At 40.8% G+C, this 26,828-nt stretch overlaps 2 protein-coding genes across 6 annotated transcripts; both read left to right on the top strand.

Moving 5' to 3' along the window:
* Positions 1-135: 135 nt before the first annotated feature.
* On the top strand, positions 136-13,927 carry mapk13 (mitogen-activated protein kinase 13). Its single transcript, XM_030422253.1, has 12 exons — positions 136-388; positions 2,970-3,099; positions 3,202-3,260; positions 5,144-5,249; positions 5,811-5,840; positions 6,985-7,032; positions 7,325-7,439; positions 8,080-8,151; positions 8,965-9,044; positions 11,416-11,494; positions 11,994-12,167; positions 12,669-13,927. The coding sequence occupies exons 1-12, from the start codon at positions 276-278 to the stop codon at positions 12,752-12,754; spliced, it is 1,092 nt and encodes a 363-aa protein (XP_030278113.1). The 5' UTR covers positions 136-275; the 3' UTR covers positions 12,755-13,927.
* A 977-nt stretch (positions 13,928-14,904) lies between these two features.
* Positions 14,905-26,815, top strand: brpf3b (bromodomain and PHD finger containing, 3b). Of its 5 annotated transcripts, none has more exons than XM_030422245.1 (13): positions 14,905-15,297; positions 16,486-18,029; positions 18,310-18,472; positions 18,609-18,740; positions 19,146-19,274; positions 20,008-20,320; positions 22,049-22,345; positions 23,027-23,623; positions 24,239-24,320; positions 24,408-24,496; positions 24,737-24,831; positions 25,035-25,189; positions 25,451-26,815. In XM_030422245.1, exons 2-13 carry the CDS (start codon positions 16,510-16,512, stop codon positions 25,632-25,634), a joined length of 3,756 nt encoding a protein of 1,251 aa, XP_030278105.1. In that variant the 5' UTR covers positions 14,905-15,297; positions 16,486-16,509; the 3' UTR covers positions 25,635-26,815. The 5 variants fall into 5 exon arrangements, with proteins under 5 accessions (XP_030278105.1, XP_030278106.1, XP_030278108.1 ...); XM_030422246.1 differs by having other exon boundaries at positions 23,024-23,623; positions 24,411-24,496; XM_030422248.1 differs by having other exon boundaries at positions 14,906-15,297; positions 18,310-18,466; positions 23,024-23,623; positions 24,411-24,496.
* Positions 26,816-26,828: the final 13 nt, after the last annotated feature.

Raw genomic sequence — 26,828 nt, 5'->3', positions numbered from 1 at the left:
AATTTTTTTTAAAGGAAGCCAAAAGACTGAAAAAATACTTACCAGCTATCTATCTAACTATGTGCCTCATGCTCGGTCAGGTTTGGTGCATCATGTTAGCTAGCTGTTTGTCTCCCCTCCCACGCGGACATTATTTTGAAAAGCTCTAACGGAAGCCAGGTGTAGAGCACGCTGCCTGGTAGTTGAGCAGTGTTTCGCTTCACCTCCTGAACAAGTGACAGACGTACAGGGGGAGAAGTTTTTTTTTTCCCCAGCTTCGCCTTATCCTCTACATCATGGAGGCTCAGGCGAATTTCTCCCGTGAGGAAATCAACAGCACGGTGTGGGAAGTCCCGGAGAAATACACACGGCTCAAGCAGATAGGCACTGGGGCGTACGGCTCCGTGTGGTGAGTGACTTGTCCTTCACTGAACGCTGCATGAAGTGTGTGTCGTAGCTGGGACTGGACTCTGTGTGTGTGTGTGAACGGTGTTTATTATCTCAGCACTCATTAATGTTAGCTATCCTGGCTGCATGCTGCCCGTGGTGGGCCTGGCTTGTGTGGTGTACTGTACAGCTACGCGCCGTCAACACATGATGACACAGCTACTAACTCCCACGTTAACAAGGTACATATCACACCTGACACCTTAAAACACATTCCAACAGCACACGCCATGTGTGTACTATCTCATAACATGCAGTGTTTATCTGTACAGTAACAGAGGAGATGGAGTGCCAGCATTAAAGATGGCCACTTTGCACTTTGATTTCTACGTGCTGTGACAAGATGCAGTGATACATAGTGGAAGCCACAGACACAGCTCATATTTCATTTGCATATGAATGTGTATATGCATATTATCTACGTATATTCTTTTCTTTGTTTTCTGTATAGAGTATATGTGTGTATTCACTTGTAATAACACACACAGTACATAAACTACATTAATTTACTGGCTAAACATGAATATATGGAGTCAGTGGAAACATGTCTTAGCTGTTGTGACATTCACAGGTCTGTTTCAGCAAATATAGAAAACACATTGGACGCACCTGGCATCACTCAATATCAATATTATTGATTTACACGAACAATGTTCTTTATCCAGCTGACTAGATAAATAAAATCAGTATTTAGGTCAACAGAGGCTGCAGGTTTGGTGGTAAAGTTGCATAACATTTTGTTTGTGATGTAATGTGAAGTATTGGTGACATCCCATCATTAAAGGCCTTTTGAAGAAGCTGTTTATAACATTCCAAAGGTGGTCCATTATACGATCACACTATTAGAGCTATTAAAACAAGTCAGATGGGTAAAATTGTGTAAAAGCTAGTACAAATACAATTGTTATACATACAAGGCTGCTATTTAGTTTCATACTAACATTGCACAAACACTGGGATCTGCACAACTTACAGTCTGGGCCATTGCCATGGTCTTAAAAATATGAATATGGTCATGAATGGAGCTGCAACGATGAATTGATTATTCAATCAGTCAACATTTAAATTTATGGCTAACTATGTTTTCGAATTGTTTAATATGTTCAATTAAAGCAACTAAGTGTAACTTCCTGGAAGGTGTCCAACTCAAGCTGCCGAACCAAAGCGTCAATATTTGACGACCTGGTGATGGATCAGCTATCTCTCCAGGAGATTACATTATGTTGCCTCACCTCACATTTCTCCGATTCAAGCCTCTTAAATGGGAATGTTTCCTGGTATCTTTTTCCTCTGGGACATTAAACTGAGTATCCTTGGGTTGTAGACAAAACAGGACATTTGAAATTTTCTATAAAATGCTCAATACCAATACTGTCAGTACTAAACTCCTTAAAAGCATTTTAGGGATGACATACTTCAGTATAAATGCATCAGAATTATGTGTGTAGTAGAATGTAGACTCCTCCTCATTTTATTAGTTTGCTAAGTGACTGGCCTTGATATGCTGCCACCACAGTGCTTCTATTTCAGTACTGTGGTGGACCACAGGCCCTTCCCAATCAAACTTCTCTATATTCCTTGCACCACAGAAACGTTTTTACATTCAGTACATCTTTGTGAATTGTAGGCCAGCAAATGGGATTATTTGTAATTCCATTGCACAGCTGCTGGTCGACATCCTCTGAACATTCATTGCACTATGGGCAGTTTTGATGTCAGGCCAGTCTGATCCTTATTTTTTAACCCATTGATGGTGTTCATAGATCATTCGTCTGGTGCTGACCAATGACGCTATGAATGTGAAAATTCAGAGTGGAGATGGTTCACCATCCATTATAGCAGACTGTGGTGCATCTGCTGTTAGCGCTGCAGACGTTGGCCCCCTACCAGGGTTTTAAGCATCATACTGTGGGCGTTGTGATCTGTTAAAGGTTAAAATATCTGGCCTTTTAAAGAGGCACCATCTGATGAACTGGGATCACGGCCCAACACCATTAAGCATCATTTTGCCTAATTACACGTCTCTCATAAACCGACTTCAGGGAAATTGCAAAGATCGGAAAAGAGGGAAATAATTTTCAGGCACATAGTCAACATTTTAACTGATGTTAGTGTGAAATGTACTGTATTTATTGTTTATGTTTGTCCTTTTAAAATTGATTTTGATATTCCACATTAGTTGTCCACAGCACTATGCACAAGTGGTCCGTGTAATGTGTGTTGGTGGATGTGGCTCCAAATAGCCTAACAAGCCTCTTCCTCCCACGATTTGGTGCCCTACAGATCACTGCAGACATGCACATCACGAGTTGCCAAACATTTATATGTTGATACTCAATAAACCACAGACCACCCCCACTCATTTAGAGAATGAGTCTCACTAACAGTTTCTCCGTCCATGCAGAACTTCTTAGCAAGAGTGAAACCTCATGCAATTGTCTCACAGCACTGACTTCAAAAGAGGGAAATCGTAGTGAAAGCAGACAGTACAGATAGACTCAGAGCGCAGAGCTAATGACTTGTTCTTCCATTATTCACCGCAGCTCAGCAATAAATGAAAAGACTACAGAGAAAGTGGCCATCAAGAAGCTCCACAGACCTTTCCAGTCAGAGATCTTTGCTAAGAGGGCCTACCGAGAGCTGCGACTGCTCAAACACATGAAGCATGAGAATGTGAGTGGATAAAACGCATTTCCTTCTTCCTCTAACAGACTGTAGTTTTAACATTTGATTTTTATCTTGATATTCCTTACCTTTTTCTTTCATTCCAACTAGGTGATCGGACTTCTTGATGTGTTTACACCTGCCTCGTGCCTCGATGACATGCAGGACTTGTGAGTATTTTTCAGCATATTAGCGAAGCCCTCAGGCAGAGACAGGAAACGCCTCCAATTACCTGCAAGTTTAGTATAGACCCAAAAAAATGCTTGCTACAGAACGTTTTGAGAACAAGGATTGCTTTGTGTTTTGGGGCGGATTAAACAATTTGTATGTGCATCATGCCCCATTTAACAATGGAAGACTTTCAAGAGTAATTTCCTTTCCAGAACAGGTTTGGGCTTGTGTGTGGTCTATTGCCACTAGTGCATTAAGGCCTCCCTTAAATCCTGGGTCTTCAACAGGGGTCCACAACCCCTATAGGGTCCACAGGGTTACTGAAGTGCGGCCGCAAAATTATTGTTTCATAAGTGTTTATTTTTTCAAACATTTAAGTGTCTAAAAGACACACAACATTGATGATCCCTCCCCACTGCCTACTTGTTTGCACATTGAACTGTAGGCCACCCTAGACAGTATTGTAGGCACAGTTTGATTTTTACACAAAATATGTAGTAGGGGATCCCTGCTCTATCTCTTATCAGCTGAGGGATCCTATGAAAGACCACTGCATCAAATGGAACCAATGTATAAATTTTGTATCCAGCACAATAAATAACAGTTCTGGACAGGGGTGTCGACATACTTCTAGCCAATAGTGTATTTGATATTGTATGCTGTTAAGAATAATTTCGGTGCCACATTTACTACAGAGACTAAAACCCACAAGTCAAGCTAGAACCGTAGGTCTTGATTACGGAGCCCAGTAAGGCCATCATAAAATTTACCAGATTAGTTGATCATGTAAGCAATTTGACAGTGAGCTGAGGTTATCTATGGCACAAAGTTCTGTAAACTCTAAAATACCTTTTAAACATTACAGTTTTAAAAAGCGTGTCCCTGTGGCATTGCTGTTGTCGCTGCTGTTGTAAACATACCGTTAGCAACATGGCTACTGTCCAAAGCAACAAAGTTACTGTAACCCCAATCTCAGTGCTGTGAAAAAGCAAAGCTAAACACATGGTCGTATTTATAAGTGGGCAGGTCACGGCTTTGAACCTTCTCAAGTCCTGGTGGTAAGGGGAAATACCTATCAGCAGGGGAACAAACACAACACCAGTGCTCTCGCTTGACCGAATGGCTGCCTGTGCTCTCTTTTTTTGTTCTACCACAGTTTCTATCACTCCCCCGCTTCACCTTCTTTGTCTCCTGCAGTGTAGAATTTCCACAGTTACTCAAGTTTTTCAACGCCTCATTCTGATTTTAGTTGTGTAATGACAGACTTGCTTCCTTTGTGCCATAATGAGAGCTTCTTTTAGCGGGAAATATCAAGGCAAAATCATAATTAACTTCAGGGTGATACCTAGAAGCAAAAAAGTGGTCAAATGCCAGTTTAATGTAAAAATACATGAAAATATAACATCATTTAGTTTTATTTTGCCATTTATCATTTAGGCTAATTGTTATATAGCATAACGCTGATTCTCAGTGATACTCATTCAAATTCATGAATTATTTTGTTCTGACTAAGTAGTAAGATAAGTACATTGAACTGCTCACTAAGACTTTTGTAGCAGCAAATTAGGTGAATGCCACAGAGAGGATTCATACGTTGAAGCTTGTATAAACAGGAGTGTTACATAAACATACACAAGAAGCCTAAGCTCCTTAATGAAAGTATGCAAAGACCTGGATTGCAGCATTAACACTGGGTGTGTAAAAGGACTGCAGACGGTGGAGGACAGCTGTTTCTTTGGCATTCTTTATGCTGTCAACTTGTATTGTGGATATAATAAAGTGTAATTGTTTGGTTGAATTTTTCAGTAGACGCAATCATACCATCCATCACTTTCCATTTATTCTCTTGCTCGCTCCGCCTCTCCCCGTGTCTTTTCCCCAGTTACCTGGTGATGCCTTACATGTTTACTGACCTGTCGAAGGTGCGAGGTCATCTCTCCGAAGACAAGGTCCAGTTTCTCGTCTACCAGATGCTCTGTGGACTCAGGGTGAGCTGGGGAGGCATACAGGAACACACTGTTTATCAGAAAGGACAACATGAAGTATCATTATAACTAATTAAAAACTCAAGGTTAAAAGGCACTTACGTAACAGTCACGCTAGAAATAGACTTTATATTAAAGAGATTTGTGCTCTTTGATTGCATGTATGCCGACATATAAGGAAGGGTGCAGTGGAGAGACGACCTATTGTGCCTTAAATAAACAAAATAACACAAACTCATGGTGGATAATTATAGATTGAAAGGATGCTAAATTTTATTTGAAAAAAGGAAACAAACTTATGATTAACAACCAATAAAAATACCTAATAGATATGCCATGTACCTAAAGTGTGTTTGATCAAACGTCTCTAAAGACTTCATTTAGACAAGGTAACTTAATATGCCACTACAAGAAGTGTTGTCAGACGGGTTGATAAAGCAAACAGACATGCTAATAAAACATCATGTAAACAGGAATATTAAATAACACAAAGCACTATAATGAAATGCCATATATTATACATAAATCTGAAACGTCTTCTGCTTTGTCTCTCCCTCTCTGCAGTATATTCACAAGGCTGGCATCATCCACAGGGTAAGCACAAGTCAAATGTTATTGTAGAGAGCCAAAAAACGATATCTTTAATCTGGCTTTGTTAAAAAAAACTGTGACGTTAAAGTGGTTTGTACTCAGCAGACATGCACCTCTTCACGTATTAAAGAAAGATGTGGGAATGTTGGGTTAATTTGTCATTGCTGTTGAGTCAAAACCAACTCTGCCCCAACAGGTAGAATGAGTTCACTCTTTGATGATCTACAGCATGTCTGGAGATGTTAGGTCACACCCTTAAGCACTAGTGCCAGCGCTTGTGGGCGTGTGTGTGTGTGTTTGTGTGTGTGTGTGTGTGTGGAGTAAGGTTCAGCCAGCCTTAGTGCATGCTGTCATTTAGGCAAAAGGAAAATACCAAATACAAAGATACTACGATTATCAAGGATTCATAGATTTGACTTTCTACTCAAATTTCTAAGCTTATATTCTCTTTTGTAATGAAAACAACAAATGCTAAATAGAAGTATTACGGCTCGTGTTCTCAGACTGTTGGACCCTACTGTAGGTGTGAGAACAATATAATGTGGATAAAGGGGACTATTTGGGCCTTTGCAGAGGTATGCACTCTACTGAGAGCCATTCTAGTTTTATTCTTGTGGTCGTTCAAAGACAGTTGTAATGCAATTGTAATACATTTGTAGGGGAATTCAATCTGCAAGATCTATGATAAAATCAATTATTTTCTTCCTTTTTTTACAGGAAGCACAAATTTACAAATACTGTGCTCACATTTATGAGTAATAAAAAATTAAGCTCCGGATATTTGTCTATCTGTGTTCAGACTGTAAGAAAACCAATCACTACACACACTCTGTTCCTGCTTTTACTCTCGTAATTCCGACATTATCACCACTCACTAACAGTGCCACCCTTATCACACATTATGTCACAGTATTTTATGAATGACCCTGCAGAAATGCTGCAGCGGTTCTTGTGGCCAGATTACAGTTGAGTCACGCTGTTGAGTCCTTGTTTAAAATCTCCACAGTTGCATTGAAGCAAACAGCTGATCCATGCATAGCCACAAAGTCCTAGTTTTGATACAACACAGTACAAACAGTACGCTATCATTTGCTGTTTATCACTATATGCAATGAGTAATCATCACTCGGCTCATTTTCTTTCACAGGATCTTAAGCCTGGAAACTTGGCTGTAAACCAGGACTGTGAACTGAAGGTTTGTACTTTGAAGGATCGCACTAGGAAAACATGACAGAAGTGAAGTGACAGGGCAGCTGCAGCAGCATAATTAAATAGAATTCAGCTAGGAAGAAGAATGTGATCAAATACAATATATATGCTATAAAATTAGCAATATTGAGGAAATACCATGTGTTATTGATGTATGAAAATATGAATAGATAAATAAATAAAGGACCCTTATCAAACAATACATAAACTTTATAGATATCTGTCATATACAGTGTTCATGTTCCAGACTAAGATTGATTTCTTTGTTTCCGATGCAGATCCTGGACTTCGGGCTGGCTCGCAGTACTGACGCTGAGATGACGGGCTACGTGGTGACCCGTTGGTACAGGGCGCCTGAGGTCATTCTGAACTGGATGCACTACACGCAGACTGGCAAGACAATCATAGCTGTTCGATATTCTTACCTCCATCCTTGCTGTTGTCTAAGGGCTGAGTCGGCCTGTCTGTGCTGTAACTGTTTGCTTTTTTGAAAACTTAGAGGCATGTCTGTTTTTTAATGATGGTCTGCAGTGCACGGTACTTTATGGGTCAGCAGTTTGTTTTTATAAATCCTGTCGTCGGCGCATAACATTTTAAAGTAGCACGGGTGTCGTTCTGACAATAAATCTTTTTCCCCTTAATCTGTCAGCAGTTGACACAGACGTGTCTGACAGCAGCCTGATAGTGCTGAGACTCCATGACAGAGCTGTCACTGCAGTGAAACCTACTTTCCTCAGGATTTATGCTTCTGTTAGAGATAGTGGATTTTCATTTTGTAAACAGCATCTCCAAAATGGAATGTAGCACAGAAGGCAAGTCTGGCAAGTTAAAACGCTCTATAGGATTGTATTACTCACCCAGCAGAAACAGCACAATGGATCCTTCGCTGTCTCTCTGAATAGGAACTTTGCTCTGGCATATAAATGCCACCTTCCTCATTTCTGCTGCACTGAGCCAAACTTGAAACGCTCTCAGTGATGTGTATTCTGCTCAGGTTCTTACTGATGTGTTTTGTCTTTGGTGTTTATTTTAGTGGACATCTGGTCTGTGGGCTGTATCATGGCAGAAATGATCAACGGAAAAACCCTCTTCAAAGGAAAGGACTGTATCCTTTCATCTGCTTTGTCCCTTCACTGGACCAGTAACTTCTGAAGCATGTGCAGTGCGAAATAATGAAAAATTTTCCCATATTTAGAATTGAAAATGTGCTGTATGCCTTCCATCAATTTTTTTATATCACAGCTAAATCATTGCAATGATAAAGGTGATTGAAAGCAGCTTGATTACACGGTTTTATTTGATGAAGGGCACTGTAAATCAGGTAAGGATTAGAACACAAAAGGTAATTACAGTATATTGCATGCAGCAAAAGAAACACGTTTCCTCAGGCAGCATCCAATTCAGCTTCTACTTCAATCTTTTTTCTCCATGTTTTATGACCGCTTTTTATGTTCTTTCTCTGCACATGATGCACTTACTTTAGTGATTTATAGTTTTCTTTATTATCCTGTTATGAACCTGCTTCGAAACCACACTTTCCACTGCTTCTGAGTGGACGCTTACTAATTGAAATTAGAATCAGAATCAGTATTCCTTTATTGTCCCACAAACGGGGAAATTTGTTTCCCGGACACTAGTATTATAAAAAACAATAACAAAAGTAAAAAATAAACAATATAATTAAAAGGTAAGAAATAGAATAGACTTGTATATACATATGAACATAATATTGTACAAAATTAACATGTAATTATAAACAGTGTGGCAGTGAATTGTTATTTACAAATAATAAAAATGGGTATATAAAATTGACCAGAGAGTGCAAACTAGAAATGAGAAATTAGTTATGTATAGTTGTATGGCATCACCAGTACATCCCACATTTAAAAATCCTTGATTGTTATGCATTTATGATCAGACATGGACCAGCTGACACAGATCATGAAAGTGACTGGAGTACCCGGACCAGAGTTCGTACAGAAACTGGACACGCAAGAGGTAGGGCGTAATACAGTGTGTCGTAAATATACATGTATATCACAAAACTACAGTTTGACTGAGGTGGCTTTTAAATCACTCATCCCAGTAGATGATATTCATCAACTTTAGAGCAGATTAAATAAATGAATAAATGCCAAGGGGTCAGTGATATCTCAGAGTGAAAATGCTTCATCTCTCTTAAATCATTTGGAACGCGATAGACTAAATCAATCACTGCGGCTCAGGAAAATAATATCAACAAGGCTTATGTCTCACTAGCAGCCCTTCGAGGTTGCTGTATACATTGCATCCTTGCATTCAACAACAACAACAAATTGAAGATTTTAATATTCTTTAAGCTACAGTCGTGGTGAAAAGTTTACATACACTAGTGAAGAACATACTGTATATCATGGCTGTCGCCAGTTCCAGTGAAATCTACAGATCTCTTTTTCTGTAATGGAATGAACACATACTACTTTGTCACAAAAAACATTAATTTATTTGAAGTTTGGCTCTGTAATGAATTTATTATAGGTCCTTTGAAAACATGGCCAAATCTGCTGGCTCAAAAATGTACATACAGTAATTTTAACATTTGGTTAATGTCTCTCAGCCATTTTCACCTCAATAAGTTATTTTAATATCCATCCACAAGCTTCTGGGAGGGCTCTGGCTGAGTTAGTAACCACTCTTCTTGACAGAATCCGTGAAGTTCAGCTAAATTCGTTTTTCTTGGCAAAGACTTGTTTCTTCAGCACAGTCCACATGTTCTGGACTATGGAAAGGCCATTCAAAAACCTATATAGCTCTGTAGCCTGATTGATCCATTCCTTTTTTTTTCTCCTTTTTTCCGTTTACCTGGAGAATTTGAAGATAATCCTCCTTTTTCATTATTCCATTTACTTTCTTTAGAGCAGCAGATCTAAAACAGCCCCACAACACTATACTACCACCACCATGCTTGACAGGAGGTTTGGTGTTCAAAGGCCTCACCTTCTCGCCTCCAAAAGTATTGCTGCTCATTGTGGCCAAACAACTCATTTTTTGCTTCATCAGACCATGAAACTTTCCTCCAAAAGGTTTTTTATTTGTCCATGTGATCAGCAACAAACATCAGTCGAGCTCAAAGATGCCACGTCTGGAGCAGGGACGTCTTTCTTGCACGGCAGCCTCTCAGCTCATGCTGATGCAAAACACACTGTGAATACTGACGTCTGTCTTCCAGGAGCTTCGAATTTATCGCAGACTTGCTTTTTGGTGGTATTCTGTTGACTCTTGACCATCCTGACCAATTTTCTCTCAGCAGCAGGTGATAGTTTGTGTGGTGGTGACACAACTGTGCCATGCACTTTATACTTAAAGTTTTCTGAACAGTTTATTTTGGGACCAGTAACTGCTCTGAAATGGCTCCAAGTGACTTTCCTACCACGTTTATATCAATAATGTGCTCTTTCAGATCTCTGTTCTCTTTCTTTAGACATTCCTAGTGTAGTGTTTGGTGCTGAGTCTAATGGGTGTATCAAACAAGCCCTATAAAACTGGCCGAGAAAAGTCACCAGCAGTTATCAATCAGAATCACAAAAAGGAAGTTAAGAGGCCACGCTACAAAGAAAATTTGATTCACACAACTTTCCATAATCACCTTAATTGATTGTAAAAGTTACTTATGTATATTTTAGCGCCATAACATTTTTCACATTTTCAGAAGACCTGTAATATATTAATTATTAAACCAAACTTCATGAATGTTTTTGTAACAAAGTAGTATGTGTTCCTTTCATTCCATCACAGAAAAAAAGAGAGAGCTGTAGAAATCACTGAGCTGTAGAAATCATTGGGACTGAAGACTGCCATGTTATACATGATCTACATGTTCTTTACAAGTGTATGCTAACTTTTGACCACAACTGCACACCCATGGTGGTAGTAAAAATATAATAGTTTTGTCCTGAGGGTGGCACTAAAGGAAAAGTCAGGGCCTCAATAAAAGACATTTAGAAAGAAGGGGAAATGGAAAATCAAGTTATTTACAGAAGTGGAAATGAATCATAGAAATATAAGTTATATCCATGGGGGTTTTGTCTTTGCCAAACAGTCAATCTGGAACAAGTTGTTTGCTTTTTTTCAAAGAATGTGTCCCAGTTATGAGAGGTTGAATTTCATTGCTAATACAATATATATTAGTGATAGTGATTTGTAATTAAATTTGTATCTGAATACAAGCATTTTCAGTATAGCATTTTTCAAAACCAAGAAACAAGGACATGATGATAAATAATTGTATTTATAATTGTCATGCTATCATACGACAGTAATCTTGCAATCTTCTCAGATGTTGTTTTTGATGCCTAACTTCATTTCTCCTTTTTTTTTTTTTCAAAAACAGGCCAAAAATTATATCAAAGCCCTTCCTCGCTACCCAAGAAAAGACTTCTCAACGTTGTTCCCCAGAGCCAGTGCAAAGGGTGAGTTTAGGCATTATACTTTGGCTCAAATGGTCCATACGTTTTTTTGAACATGTTAATCACAAGGTAGACAGATTTAGTTAAGAGTGCAGTCTTTTACAGACAGTTGCTGTTGAAGTAATCATGTGCTTCATTTGCTTATGAGGTTTTATTTGACCACTTTCTGTCTCTGAATGATGTAACACCATTATAGCTCTCTCATTGTTCCCTTTTCATGAATGCTTTTCCACTTACTGCTCTAAACAAGTGGTCAAGGACAGGAGAAAACTGGCAGCAGCAGGATTTCTTCCTTTTTGTATCTTTAGAATCAACTGAACTTGTTTCATTAGATAGGTACAAAACAAATGGTACAATGTACAACTTTTGGACATGCTGGGGACCACCTACCATATAGCTAATGTCAGAAAAAGTGTTATATATATTGACTGACATGCACAGTTTGGTTGTTTTTATGTTTGATCCAATTGCTGCATTATTCTGTATCTCTGGCCATTTGAAGGTATCGACCTGCTGGAGAAGATGCTGGTTCTGGACGGAGATGAGAGGCCCACAGCCGAACTAGCTCTGGAGCACCCATATTTCGACATCCTGAGGGACCCAGATGACTTTCCCGAGCCTACGCCATACGATGACAGCCATGACAACGCCACAATGACCCTGGATGAGTGGAAACGTAAGTGAAAAAGAATTAGTGAACATTATCGAAAGAAATTTCCATAATATAATGATCAGATTTGACTGGTTTATATATACATGTTATAAGTACCTGTCGTTTATAGATATTATAGAATGGATGTGCTATAGTATCAGTAATTGTCTCATTTATTTACAATCATTTTACTTCCACAAAATGTAGAAAGACATTATTTCTATGCTGCTTTACAAGAAAGATATACTGTAAACAGTAATAATACACTTTTCTTAAAGTGCATCCGATAAACAGTAGAAGAGCATTGTCAAGCTTCTCAAATGGCGTTTACCTTGAAGGCTGTGTTGGATTATGTGCTACATAGACGTTCTGTTGCAGGGCTTCTCTTAATGTGGTAATAATTCATAATTAATGTGTAAAATGCCATGTAATATACCTCTAATGGCTTTCCGTTTAAATTATTATTGAAGTTGTGAGCACGCTGCACATGCAGAAAATAAAAGGTGTCCCTCCTTATGCCCACAGGATTATGTTTCAGAGAGGTGAAAAGCTTTGTGCCGTTCCCTCGGCGGGACTCCAAGAGGAAAAATACCCTGACTATGTCTCCGTGACCGGACGAATGTCTTGTAACTACTGATGCCCTCACACGTACAGCCACTGGTGCCCTTGTATATTCCAGCCATGGATTCACTCTATTTCTTTTACACTCTGGATATGTTTAGATATTGAATTAGTGTTCAGAGAGTAAAAACTGACACACACCTGTTTTTTTTTTGTTTTTTGTTTTTTGGTCATGTGCAATTGTTTATTGTGTTTAGATTGCTCTTCATGTTACACATTCCCTATCAGTGGATTGTCTGGCAAATTTAATGTGACCAAATGTCACAGGGTTTACTGTAAGATTTACTGTGATAATGTTTTCCAATTAAACAATAAGACAAGGTGTGCATGAAGTTTTGTTTTTGCAGCGAAGTGTAAATGATGCTGCCTGAGAAAAGATTATTGTCTAACTAGGTCATTTTGGGATCTTAAGGGCTTCTGCAGACCTGGATTACCGCGGACGAGCTTTATGGAGCCATATTATGTCTTGTTTTGTTTCGGGTTTGTTTTTGTTTTGTGACAATTTAAACAAGTCTCCATCTATTACAGGTGTTTAGGAGAAAGCTGTCACGCTGAAACTTCAAACTCAGAAATGTTTTGTGGACTACGAAACCTCAACAATTTCAGGATGAGTTTATCCTTTAAAATAAGTGCAGAGTGTACAGGAAAATGTAATCTTCGTATGTTGTTGGTTGAAATTATTAGCAATGGACAGCGTCCTTGTTTTACCCATGAATGGCCTGAAAAGTACTGACCAACAAAGGCTCCATAATATTAGAAGTTACTGTGTGCATGTGCAATATGCCATCAGCATCAGGTGGCACATATGACCTGACAGTTTTTATGATGCTTGTATCAATACATACTACTATATTTTCTGCCATGCTGTATATATTGTAACTTTAGTCTTGCAAACAATTTTAAGCCAATCTCCTGGTACATTAAGAGTGTGTGATGTATACTATTGCATAGAGGTCATTCATTAGGGTTAACGGTATTCTTTTAAATCAATTGTGTCATCTTTTTGATTGGGGATTTTGCACTGGACATATTGCTGCCCATAGGCTCATTTAAAATGTGTTATATAAATATGACAAGGGTCTATTTCTGAGCATGTGAGTCTGTGTGTGTGTGTGTGTGCGCGCGCGCGTGCATGTGAATAGAATAAACAATTCAATCCAGAAGCCTGCATGTGTGTGCACATGCTTTATGTACAGGTGGTGACAGGATGGGGTATCAGGTTTCTACTCCATCCGGGTTTAGTTCAGGGCACTGTTTTGAAAGGGCTTGTTTGGATTAAAATCTACACATTTAGAAAGAGTAAAGATGCACCAGGATCAGCACAAACAGTGATCTGTCATTGACCCCGTTAAGTGGCTTGCGCGCGAAAATCATGGCCTGGTGACGTTCAGGGGGCCGGCTAAACTTGTATCAATCTACTGTTATCAAGGTAGCCCACAGGCTACATAAAAGCGGAAGGTAGACATTTTGCCGTCAAAATAAAAGAACGTACAATTATACAAATCCCTAAATGGGTAAAGTGTTCTCTCATTCTGTGCACCTATTCGTCAGATCAAGACTGAGGAAAAAGCAATACAGTGTTTTAAAATTATTTGTCCTAAGTTGCACCATAGAAAGTGACAGGTAACGAAAGCCGCCAAACACACAATTTCACAACAAGTTAGATACAAAACACAACATTACATGCACTATGGAGGGATGCAATAAAATCAGACATCCCAAGAGAATAGCGTTTTTCTAGCAGGAAATAGTGAGATAACATTGAAATACTACTTAAAAGCAATACATATAATATGTAAAGTAATAATATATTGAATCATGGCGCATCAAGTCAATTACAAAATATAGACATGTAAATAAAAGGTGTGGGAACTAATATCTGCATTTTGTAGCCCACCAAATAGTTAGGCCTCCCTCCATAATGCTGCCAGTGCGTGACATTTTTCCACAATTCACTTTATCTATAACTAATGTTAAAGCAGTCTGCCAATGAATGTACTGTACTGCAATGGAATAATGTGAACGGGACGTGTTAGCATGGAAAAACATTCAATTCGGTCTCACGTCAAATGTAATGATTTTTTTGGCAGTTTAAACATGACTTCAAAAAGGACTTTATTTTGAAAGATGTATCCGGAAGTCTTGTGTTTTCACTTTGGCTCATTTCGATGTAGCACATACTCTAGACCCAAATAGCTAGCCAGCTAGCCGAAAGAGGCTACCATTTCTCCTTCTCACAAAATTGGGTCGACAGCAAGCTGTTTCTCAAAATTTTAATGCAATTATACCGCTTGTATTATCAGTAAACCTTTGGGATTGACTTCTCGCCTCCCAAACGCCGCGTTGTGGAGAAACGGAAGCGTTATAAATTGGCGAAATATACCGGCTGTGCCAGCAAACTGTAGCTGGCTAACGGTAGCTATTAGCTCCAGGACTACAGCAAGTAAGGCGGCTGGCTAGGCAACCATTACTGTAGAAGCGGCTTTAGACCGCCGGCTGTCGAGCTACCTGTGTCACTCAATTGCCATAATAGGTAAGGTCTATGTTTGCTACCACTGTTGCTTTATTATAAAGTAGCTCATAACTTTTAACTCCATTTTAGCGAGAAACAATTCAACTTGTTTAGCTCCTTGTCAACGTTAAAAAATATCAAGCCAGCTAACGTTGGTACTGCCCATTTGTTAAAGTTAGCAGGTTGGCTAGCTGTTAGCTGGTATCTTCAACTATCTAACTTGCCTCTGCACCTTTATGTCAGAGAGCCTTTCTCATCCCAACTTGAACATATGAAGCACTGCTTCGATATTACAAACCTGCTTCAAACATTTAGCCGTAGAAGGGCTTTTAACATAATTTGAAAACTGTAAATATGGCTGACATTTTACTCCCGAAATAAGGACACCGAGCAGTTGAGACCGCCGTACTCTTAACGCTGATTGGCTCTGGGGTGGATCAGTCAAACCATCCTGAAAGCTGATTGGACGAGCCCTTCTGTTGTGGGGAGTCCTGATAGTTGTTGCCAACATTTTATGAGATAAAGTCGAGAAGAATCTAATTACAGATTATTTGTTCTTTACTGGCCCTGTGTATTTTGACAGTTAAGTCTAACCTTCAGATTGACAGCTGTCACTACATTGGTCTTTGCCTTTAGCCGCTCTGATTGAGTGAGAAACGCGAGTTGAGGTGTGTGAAGGAATGTTTTACACCACAGGTGATGCTGGCCATAGTCCTGCCTGAACACTGCAGTAAAATACAACTCACGACAGAGATTTTTTGGTATGACTCAATATGTCAAGAATGTCAAATCATGTTAAGCATCTTCAAGCCTTTTTTTTTAATGCCATTGTTAAAGCAATGGCATAAGATTTTGCTTTGTCCTGTGAATATTTTATTATGATCTCACTGGGAAATTACGCTGCGATGAATCTGTGAACCTGGCTGTATACAAATAAGTTAATAACCAGACAATTAGTTAAGATAACACAACAAAACGTTTTAACTTGGGCATTGTCTTTCTTTGAATGCTATACTTAAAAGTTGGAAAAATGGCAGAACATTCTCATATTCTACTGTAGCACCATGAAATGCTTATTTTTAACACTATACACAATGTTTTTGTATGAAGTACAAGAATATGTTGTGTGTATACTATATTTATTATAGTATATATTTTTTATAGTATTATATTTTTTACTGACTTAACAGTTTATTTTAAAACCTACAGGAGGGAACGTGTGATTGGTGGCCTATGAGGAAGCCACGTCGAAAAGGCCAGGTGGCTGCAGGAGGTGGAGCTGATGTCAGGAAGCCCAATGGGACCGTTGGTGGGCGTGGGGGTGCCCGTCAACGATCCCCATCCCCTTACAGCCTCAAAGCCTCTCCAAGCAGAGAAACTCTGACATACGCCCAGGCCCAGAAGGTGGTGGAGGTGGAACTGGATGGCAGGCTTCACCGCATCTCTATTCTGGAGCCCTTGGAGGTCATTACCGATGACGAGATGATGGCTCAGGACATTAGTGAGTGTAACAGCAACAAGGAGAACAGTGAACAGACGTCATCTCCTACGAGCAGTGCCCAAACAGTCCGCAAACCTGTTACACCTAGAGGTCGCAGGAAAGACTCAAAATGTCCTCCAGTCAAATCGCCACCACCTTCCAAGAACCACTGCCCCAATTCACATCCGCAAACACCTGAAAAGATGAATGCATCACATAATCACCACATGACCCTCCCTGAACCTAAATTTCACGTTCTAGAAACCTTCACACCAGTCGAGGCACCTCCTCTGCCTACGGCATATTATCGTTACATTGAACGCTCAGCTGAGGAGCAGGAAGCTGAGGCAGAATATGACATGGACGAAGAGGACACTGCCTGGCTGGAGATGGTAAATGCTGGTCGGACATCAGAGGGATACTCAGCTGTCTCACCAGACACCTTTGAGCTGCTGGTGGACCGGCTGGAGGAGGAGGCGTACCAGGAAGCCCGCAGTCGGGCGCCCTCCCAAACCACTATTGACGACGATGCCTTCTGCTGCGTGTGCCTGGATGATGAGTGCCTCAACAGCAACGTCATCCTCTTCTGCGACTCCTGCAACCTGGCTGTGCACCAGGAGTGTTACGGAGTGCCCTACATCCCTGAGGGCCAGTGGCTGTGCCGCTGCTGCCTCCAGTCCCCTCAGAAACCTGTTGACTGTGTATTATGTCCAAACCGTGGCGGCGCCTTCAAGCAGACAAGTGATGGACGCTGGGCACATGTAGTCTGTGCCATCTGGATCCCTGAAGTCTGCTTTGCCAACACAGTGTTTCTAGAACCAGTGGAAGGGGTCAATAACATTCCCCCAGCTCGCTGGAAACTGACCTGCTACCTGTGTAAGCAAAAAGGCCGTGGCGCATCAATTCAGTGCCATAAGGCCAACTGTTACACCGCGTTTCATGTCACGTGTGCCCAGCGCGCTGGCTTGTTTATGAAGATCGATCCTGTGCGAGAAACAAACGTGAACGGGACCACGTTCTCTGTCAAGAAAACAGCGTTTTGTGAGGTCCATTCGCCACCAGGACAAGAGACCGGATCAGATGAGGAGAGTGAAGGAAGGGTGGTGGGTAGCAGAGGGAGGGCGAGCAGAGGACGGAGTGCTTACACAGAGGGTCCTGTAACACCGAAAAAAGGCAGAAAGTCTGAAGATGATGCCAAGACGGATAAAAAGAAAGGGAAGAAGAGTCCAGAGTCACCAGCGCAAGTGACAGTGCCTCAGATCCCTACAAGCAGGTTAGATCCTTTATTTTGAATTAACTGAAATCTTGTTCAACAAAAAAACTGTTATTTTTTTCTTTATTTTAGCCAAGATGTTTTTCAAATGTATAACACATCTAGAGAAGCACAAAACATCAAGCAAATCACTGTTTTGGTGGAGATTTTTGGATTTGATAGTATTTGATATAAGCATGAGTGTAAATTTATGAGAAACTGTTCTTTGGCAGAGGTGCCAGGGCTGATGTCTTTCATGTTGATTGTACAAACTTGTAATTATTTTTTTTTTGTTGTACAGGCTTAATATCCTCTGCAAAGGAATAATTTTCCAGAGGAAAAACCAGTTCATGCAGAGGCTGCACAATTACTGGTTATTGAAGCGTCAGTCGAGGAATGGTGTGCCGCTGGTCCGGCGTTTGCACTCTAACATCCAATCCCAAAGGACTACTGAACAGGTCAGGGTAGGAAACAGAACTAAACTTTTGATACTCTGACCTATATTTGTACTCAGATAATTACAGTGATCAATTGCCTTAAGATACATCTCTTCTACAATATTTATTTAATGAACATAAGAACATTTGTTGTAATTTATAGCCTGAGGTGGATGAGAAGGTTTCTGCTGCAAGAGAAGCACTGAGATACTGGCAGAAGCTGCGGCATGACCTTGAAAAAGCCAGGCTGTTGGTAGAGCTAATCCGCAAGAGGGAGAAACTCAAACGAGAACAGGTAATGTGCAAAGATTAGTCTCTGAAATGTTGCAAATGCTGAAGATCTAAAGTGCATAAATAACAAGCATTTACAAGGTGTTTGATGCCCTGGTACCTCACTTTGTAGAGCATGCAGCCCATGTTCAGAGGCTGAATCCTCAGAAGCAGCCTGGGTTCTATTCCAACCTGTGGACTCTCTCTCTCTCTCTCTCTCTCTCTCTCTCTCTCTCTCTCTCTCTCTCTCTCTCTCTCTCTCTCTCTCTCTCTCTCTCTCTCTCTCTCTCTCTCTCTCTCTCTCTCTCTCTCTCTCTCTCTCTCTCTCTCTCTCTCTCTCTCTCTGTGTGTATAAACTTGTGTCTAAATTATTTATGGTTGCAGTTTACATGTATGCCGACATCACATGCATATCCTCTGTTAATTTAAGGTCAAAGTTCACCAGGCCGCTCTGGAGATGCAGTTGACTCCGATGTTGGTGCTGCTCCGCTCCACTCTGGAGCAGCTACAGGAAAAGGACACAGCCCAGATTTTTGCTGAGCCAGTTAATATCAAGGAGGTAATTTCACTGTTACAACACTGAGACCTGGTGCATTTTAAATAGAGAGGAGTGTTTCTCCCCATTCTTATTTCCATTTCAAGGATTCTTTAAATGACATGTCCAGTGTTACCGAACAAAGAAACACAGGGCTCTAAAAGATAATACAAAGACCCCGTAGTTTTATGTTCCTAACACCAATTCAAATTATTGGAACTTGGCCTCTGTTGGTACAGGGAAAAAGTCAGTCAAAAGCATGAATTAACTAAAGATATAACATGCTTCATTGATGCTGAATCCTTAGATTAAAGGTGAACTAACTTGAGCTGCAAACTGGACATCAGATTGATCAACAGTGTAATATTTAGATCCTTCCCACTGTTAATAGGGCACGTGGCAGAATGTATTTATTTATTTTGCTGAAATGCACCTTTGGCGCTAAACTCTCCCCTGAATTGATTATGCACTCAAACATGTTTTTTTTTTATGTATTATCAAATAACCCAGTTCTGGATATTCTCTACTGCTCCTAAACAGGGAGCTGTAGGAGTATTATTGTCAGTGGTAAAAACAAATGGTAAATATTTGTGGAATCAGTTCACCCCTCTCACTTCGCAGCGCTCTAGAACGTTGGAAATAAAGTCATTCAAACTACTCAACGAGTAACTTGGACTAATTTCTTCCACCTGTCTGGTTCTTTACACTTTGCCAACACTCTCCTCATCAATTCTCTACCATTCTGTCTCATCCACAGGTCCCAGATTACCTAGAGTTCATCAGCCAGCCCATGGACTTTTCCACTATGCTCGCTAAGCTGGAGAGTCATGCCTACCGCTCAGTTGCTGACCTGGAGGCCGACTTCAACCTGATGGTGTCCAACTGCCTCCTCTACAATGCCAAGGACACAGTCTTCCACCGGGCAGCACTGCGTCTTCGAGACCTAGGGGGAGCCGTACTGCGCCATGCCCAACGACAAGCCACCAACACTGGCCTGGACCTGGACACGGGCATGCTCCTCCCAGAGTCACCACAGAAACGAAACTTCTACAGCTGCACCTGGGAGGATGGTAAGTCACAGTGATGGTACTCAGCAGGAAAGGAGGAGGCACACGTCTGTTGTACTTTTGGATAGGGGTCAATATGTATCCCTCTAGTATGATTAGATACTTTATTGTGATACATGGTCTATGATCAAGTGCAATTAAGAAACATTTACATCAATACAATGCAGCTCAAAGTTAAATTGATGTGATAACAAATTAGTTCAGATTCAGATCTGATTAGCATGATGTGCTATTGGGTCATTCCACACCAACTCACCCAAAATCACAATTTTTCTCGAAAAAGTTTGAATCTTCAATTTCATTCAGGAGACTGTGCAAAATCCTATGGCTGTACTCCAAATACTTTTTAAGTTATGGATTTTTTTTTAAGTTTGGCCCTCTGAGCTATATTTCAGCATTTTTGTGATTCCTTGTATGTGTATGTCAAAGACTGAAAGATGTTCTATTACTCCTTCATTGTAATGATTCTTTGAAATGAGCTATTTTGTCACACTTTTCACTGGCTGTAATGTCACATTCAGTGGTTTAATTTCATCTCTAGATATTTGTACTATGTTGACTTCAAGGTGTTCTTTATGTCTGATACCTGCTGAGCCTGTTTTTTACTGGGTTCTGGAAATGTGCAAGTGACTGCTTTAAATAGCTTGGTTTGTGGCATATAGGTGATGTCATTCTGTTCTGTGTGTCTGGACAAAATATTCATCTTAAACTCTCTGAGCTTCAAAATTTTAAGTATTTGGAGTACAACTATAGGATTTTACAAGGTCCCATGAATTTCATAGATGTTTTCATCATGAAAATCCATGACATGAACTGGGAGGCCCTCAGTGAGTTGGCATGGACTCACCTTATTATAAATTGTACCTAAATAGAAATAATACTACTTTATTTAATGCTATTTTTATTTCTAGCTGAGAACCGAGTGCCCCTGCTCCAAAATGTGTCTAATGGCTGTTTGTTAATAAGTGATGCATTTCTCAATTAAATACTGCTGAATGTGAATTGTTTACCTCAGTCCTGGAATCGGTGTATATGAAATACTGAATGAGTGCATGTTCTCTATTCAGTTTGAATGAGATGAGTCACACCTCTGTTCATGTGTTCAACATTCATGTTGGCACCATTGCTGTCAGTATAAGGCACTGATGCATGTCTTATTTTTGTATATGTCTGGATTTCAGGTTGTATCTGTAGTGGAGTTAGAGTGGAGTCTGACATTTTTATCTAATGGGCATTAACTGGGTTATTTTGAGCAGATTTCTCACAGGATCTTTGTTTTTGTGTCAATTCAGTCGTTTCTCTGATTTACTAATTTAGTGATGCTTTACTGATTACTCTTCTTCATCCTGGAGATGTAACTTTGTTAAGTAATGGCACTATACAGTGTCTGAAAACGGTATAACTAGCTATGATGAACCGATGAATGAAGTTCCACAGCAGTTGTCATAAACCAGTAATTTAATAATATACATTTATATGGAGTCAATTATATTAATGTCAAGTCAATGTTGGAATCCGATTTCTTCTTGTTAGTTTGGTAGTGTTGAGTACTGATGTGACTCACCTTTGCGAATGTGTAGTTAGTTAGCAAATCAGCCACCATTTTTAAATTTAAAACTTTCTTTTTCTCTTTTTTTTTTAAAGATCCCTTTTAAACTAATTCTTGTTGTCACTTTGTGGAAAATGCATGCTATCTTCACTCTTCTCCTGACTGCTTCCTGTTGTGTCCAGTTGACAGTGTGCTGGATCCAGACAACCGGCTTCATATGACGGTGGAGGAACAGCTGAAGGAGCTGCTAGAAAAGCTCGACTTTGTCTCCTCCATGCGATGCAGCGGCGCCCGAACTCGACGCATCCGCCTGCTTCGACGCGAGATCAACAACATCCGCTACAGGCAGGGCCAGCACCCCCGCAACAGCCTTCACAATGGACATCTGAAAGAAGACGATGAGGACGAGGATGAAGATGACGAGGAAGATGAGGACAAAGACGCCAAGGCAGACAACGGGCTTTTGTCTTTGGACAAAGGTGGGTGATGAAAAGCAGTGATGTTTCAACAGTATGAAATTGCCAATGCATGAACCTTTAAAAGCCTCTTTTATTCAATGAGACCAGTTGTGAACATGAGCTAACGGAACATTGTCCTCAGGTAATTGAGCCAGGGTCCCCCCCACGCACCAACCCCAACCACCCCACTGTCTCCAGTCTAGTAAGTAGGGGCCCACAGAGTCTCGTTAGCCATGGCTGCCTCACAACTCCTCTCTCCCAGTGCACTCTATGTCTGCACCTCTTTTATACATCACTCTCATGGACTCACCACTCTCCATTGGCCACGTACAGTCATGCCATATCATCCCACTTCTGACTACAGGCTAGTCAAGTCAAACAGTCTCTTGATACCGTAGAGGAGAGCAGCAGAACAGTGTGATTTGTGTCAGTTGAATCATAACTGCCATGTTACCATGTTGCTGGTGTACAGTTGTGAGAGCAAAGTTATATACTCACTCGTCTTGATAAGGTCCTCCATATCTACAGAATACCTCAACTCCCTCTGGGCTGTGGTTAGACTGAATGAAATCATGATGAAGTGACACCATTTTCCAGTGTGAATACTACACCGCCACATCACACTACATACTAAATGGGCATTCATTGCATGGAGACGCAGAGTGAGGTTTAATTCATTTTTCTCCTCTCATCTTCCAGAAGACCTTAAATCCACATCGCCTCCAACACTGGAACCTACAGGGCCAGCTCCTCCTCCACGACAAGGGGACGCACCTCTAGAGCCACCCACCCTCCGGCCAATCACAGGGGAGCCCAAGTCCCCCAGCTGGCCCTGCAAACGCCTAAAGCTCGAAGATGACCTCTCAGACAGCGCCACAGGGAACATTAATTGCACTAAAGCACAGGAGTGGCCGGCATCACCTCCTCCCATTTTGCACAGTGAAGGACAGGTGGTGGCCAACGGCGTACCAGAGCTCAGCGCCCCCCCGCGGCCAACCACCGGGGGAGTCGGACGACGAACCTCAGTGCTGTTCAAGAAGGCAAAAAATGTAACTAAGCTGTTAAGAGAGAGAGACAGCCCGCTGCTGAACGGAAAGGGACTGCAGGACGACAGTACAAGCAGCACCCCAACAGCACCCAACTCTGCAACCAGTACCCCATCCTCTACACCCTTCTCCACTCCATCTAAGACCCCCCAGAAAAGTCCAGGACCCCCTGCACTCAATGAAAAATGCAACTCCATTCGAGACATGTCAGATAATGAGCTGGAGAAGACATCAAATCATACACTGGAAAGTGGTGAGAAGCTTCACTCAGTTACTGACATCTGACACATTTCTCTCTCTGATAACATTCACTAGGATGTGATCACATATGAAGCTTACTCAAGTTTGATGATGTTGCATTTTATGCTGCTAGCACAGGAGCTTTGCACCTCTTAGAGAAGGTTTTCAGGGCCAGTGTTAGTTGGTTAGCATGCTAACTTCAGTAGATGTCTCTGCAACACAACATAGACATCTTTGTTTTAATGTCAAAACTGTTATTTCTTCACATTCTGTTTATAATTTTAGTGATTTTTTTGAACGTCTTAAGCTAAAACTATTACATATTGCAGCTTTAATTTTGTGTCACAGTCAGATACCCTGAGCCCTCTTTCTGAGGAAACAAGCTAGCATTGGAACTTGTTTTCTGCTACCTCAGTCTACATGATCAACAAAACAAATATGCCAAATTGCACCCCTGCACCCGCTCTTATCACTGATTAATGTATGCTGCCCTCTCACCACTGTACTGTTGCATTGTTTTGATTCAGACTGAAGATATGTGTGCCTAGATATCCCCTTTTTTTCCCAGTTTTGCTCCTGGTCTCGTTTTTGTTTGCAGCAGCTCCTCTGAGATTTCATTTGCTTTCAGGACTGACCAATGGCTTCATCAAGCACAAAGACGGCGGGTCCGACTCAGAATACAGCCCTTGTCCAGTGCTCCACAAAGAAATGTAAGACATGGTGTATCTGTTGTCAGTGGTTGTTTTGTTTTTGTAATGATTGACAACACATTGACAATACGATGTGCTGTCTTACAGCAGCTCACCACCCAAACGAAGCCTCGGTAAACCTGCTCTTTCCAAAGTTCCCTTCCTGGAGATAGTCAATGGAGACTCAGATTACACCGGTATGTTGGGGTTTTTTCCCTTCCTTTTTTTTGTTATGGTCACCTGAATTTAAATTATATTGTTTCCTCTGTGTGTCATCCTCTTTTCCCTCTCTCATGCTCAGAAATGTTTCCAAATGAAATTTTGTATCACAAAGTATAATTCTCCAATCTTACTGGGAAAATGTATGGATGTATGGATGTCCTGTTCATGTCCTTATTATTCGTTAAATGATGATGACACCTGCTGGTATTTTGCAGGCAATGTCAGCCAAGTGTCTGAGGATGAGACAGAGCTGGAACCTCTAGAACTGGTGTGGGCCAAGTGTCGGGGATATCCCTCCTATCCTGCTCTGGTAAGGCTTATTCAAATTGGCATAATCTAGTATGAGCTGTCAGCAGGTGAAGAAGCATTTAAATAAGTGATCTGGATGATACTGACCGAATCTAGGGAAGAAGAAACGCATTAGTCAAGATTTCCTCCAGACCATAGAATAGTTGTGCGAGTGCTAGAAACAGACCTGAGTACTCTTTTAGACTCACTGATCGCTCATTCCAGATCATCGACCCAGAAATGCCTGAAGAGGGCCTGCTGCACAATGGGGTGCCCATCCCTGTCCCACCCAAAGATGTCCTCTGTCTTGGGGAGCAGAGGCAGGAGGAGACCAATGAGAGGCTCTACCTGGTGCTATTCTTTGACAACAAGCGGACATGGTGAGGGACAAACAGACATGCTCAAATGTAACTCTACAGACCAGTGTGGAGCATTTGGGCAAAATATCGATTCAAAGAGGATTGTAACTACTTGGAAGTTATTTTAGTCTATAATTTGAATAAACATTATTTTTCATTTTAAAACAAATATATGAATGTGTATGTGTGTGTGTGTGTTTTATAAATTCATACAAAAAATGAAGATATCGTCACCATCCTCAAAGCCTCTAATAGTCTAAATCTGTATTTTTGTTGTTGTAGGCAGTGGCTCCCACGTGACAAGGTGACACCCTTGGGTGTGGATGACACGGCGGACAAGCTGCGCATAATGGAGGGTCGCAAGTCCAGCATCCGCAAGTCTGTCCAGGTGGCATATGACCGAGCCATGATCCACCAGAGCCGAGTCAGCCACAGTCAAGGCTTTGTGACCTCCAACTACTTGTAGAGGGCGACAGTGAGCCCTGCGTGCATCGTCAGCCAGCCACTATGCATTTTTCTTTGGTCTTAAAGCGGCAGGTGGGCCGAGTCCTGCTGCCAGTCAAATCTGTATTCACACTGTGGTCTGGAGAGGTTGCTGTGGCAGCACACAGTCCTGGACTGAAGTCTGTTACCAAACCACTAGTGTCTGACGCACAGAGCAGTGGCGTTTGCCCTCGTGTCGTCGTCGTCGTCGTTGTGGACGCGGAGCTCCAGATGTGAATGAAGTTCCCTTTAGGTCCCATGTTGCTGCAGTCAGTAAGCGTTGATTCCCTGTTCAGGGCTGTATCGAGGTATCTGCTTACTCCACCTGGATGTGTTGAAGTTGTGTGTGTCTGGATCAAATGTAAAAGAATTCCCCTCTATTTTGTATAATGCTACTGCCAAGGAATCAAATTGTCAGAAAAGAGATTTGACATATTTATATGAGACGCAGAAGACGTATGAATGGATCACTGCCATCTTTTATACAATAGCTTTTTACATTTTAATCTTTTACAAAGACACTTGTATATTATAAAGGCACACTTTGTGTACATATGTATGTGTATTATCAAACCCGATTTAATTTAATGTTGCTGTTTTTAAAATGCGTATTTCAATCAACCCATGAGGGGGCAAAGCGAGGCTGTGTATATTTGTGGAGATGAAATAATTCCTGACTTGCTACATAGCTTGTCTTTGATGTAATTTCATTGTGCTGTATTTGTGTGTGTGTACATCCAGAGCATACAACACAATGAGCCATTGTTCTTTATATTTGAATTCTCTTTTTGATACAGAGAGAAATAATTTATTTATGGAAGACAGAATTATAGAAATAAAGCTATATTGGTTAAAGTGGAGAATTAAATCTTATTTAAAACAAATGGAGTGAGGTTTTAAAAATATGCAGCCAACATTTTAACAGATTACTTCAAGTTTGGTTTGATGTTGATGAATTTATTCAAGACCAACTGCCATTATTCACTGTCAACCCCCAGAAGATTCTATTTATTGTCCAGAGCCCCATTTTATCAAATGGAAAAATACACCTTTTATAAGCTTGTACTACCTGCATATTTTACCTGCTCACCAAATATTTTGTCTGAACCAGTATTTCCTTGTTTTGGGAAATAAATGCTCTATTAAAACTTTTGGGATACTTAACTGCAGTTCTGTG

The sequence above is a fragment of the Sparus aurata genome, chromosome 7 (genome assembly GCF_900880675.1).
Source record: "Sparus aurata chromosome 7, fSpaAur1.1, whole genome shotgun sequence".
Classification (NCBI taxonomy): Eukaryota; Metazoa; Chordata; class Actinopteri; order Spariformes; family Sparidae; genus Sparus; species Sparus aurata.
The sequence above is the reverse complement of the archived record's forward strand: the minus strand, read 5'-3'. Positions and strand labels throughout refer to the sequence as shown.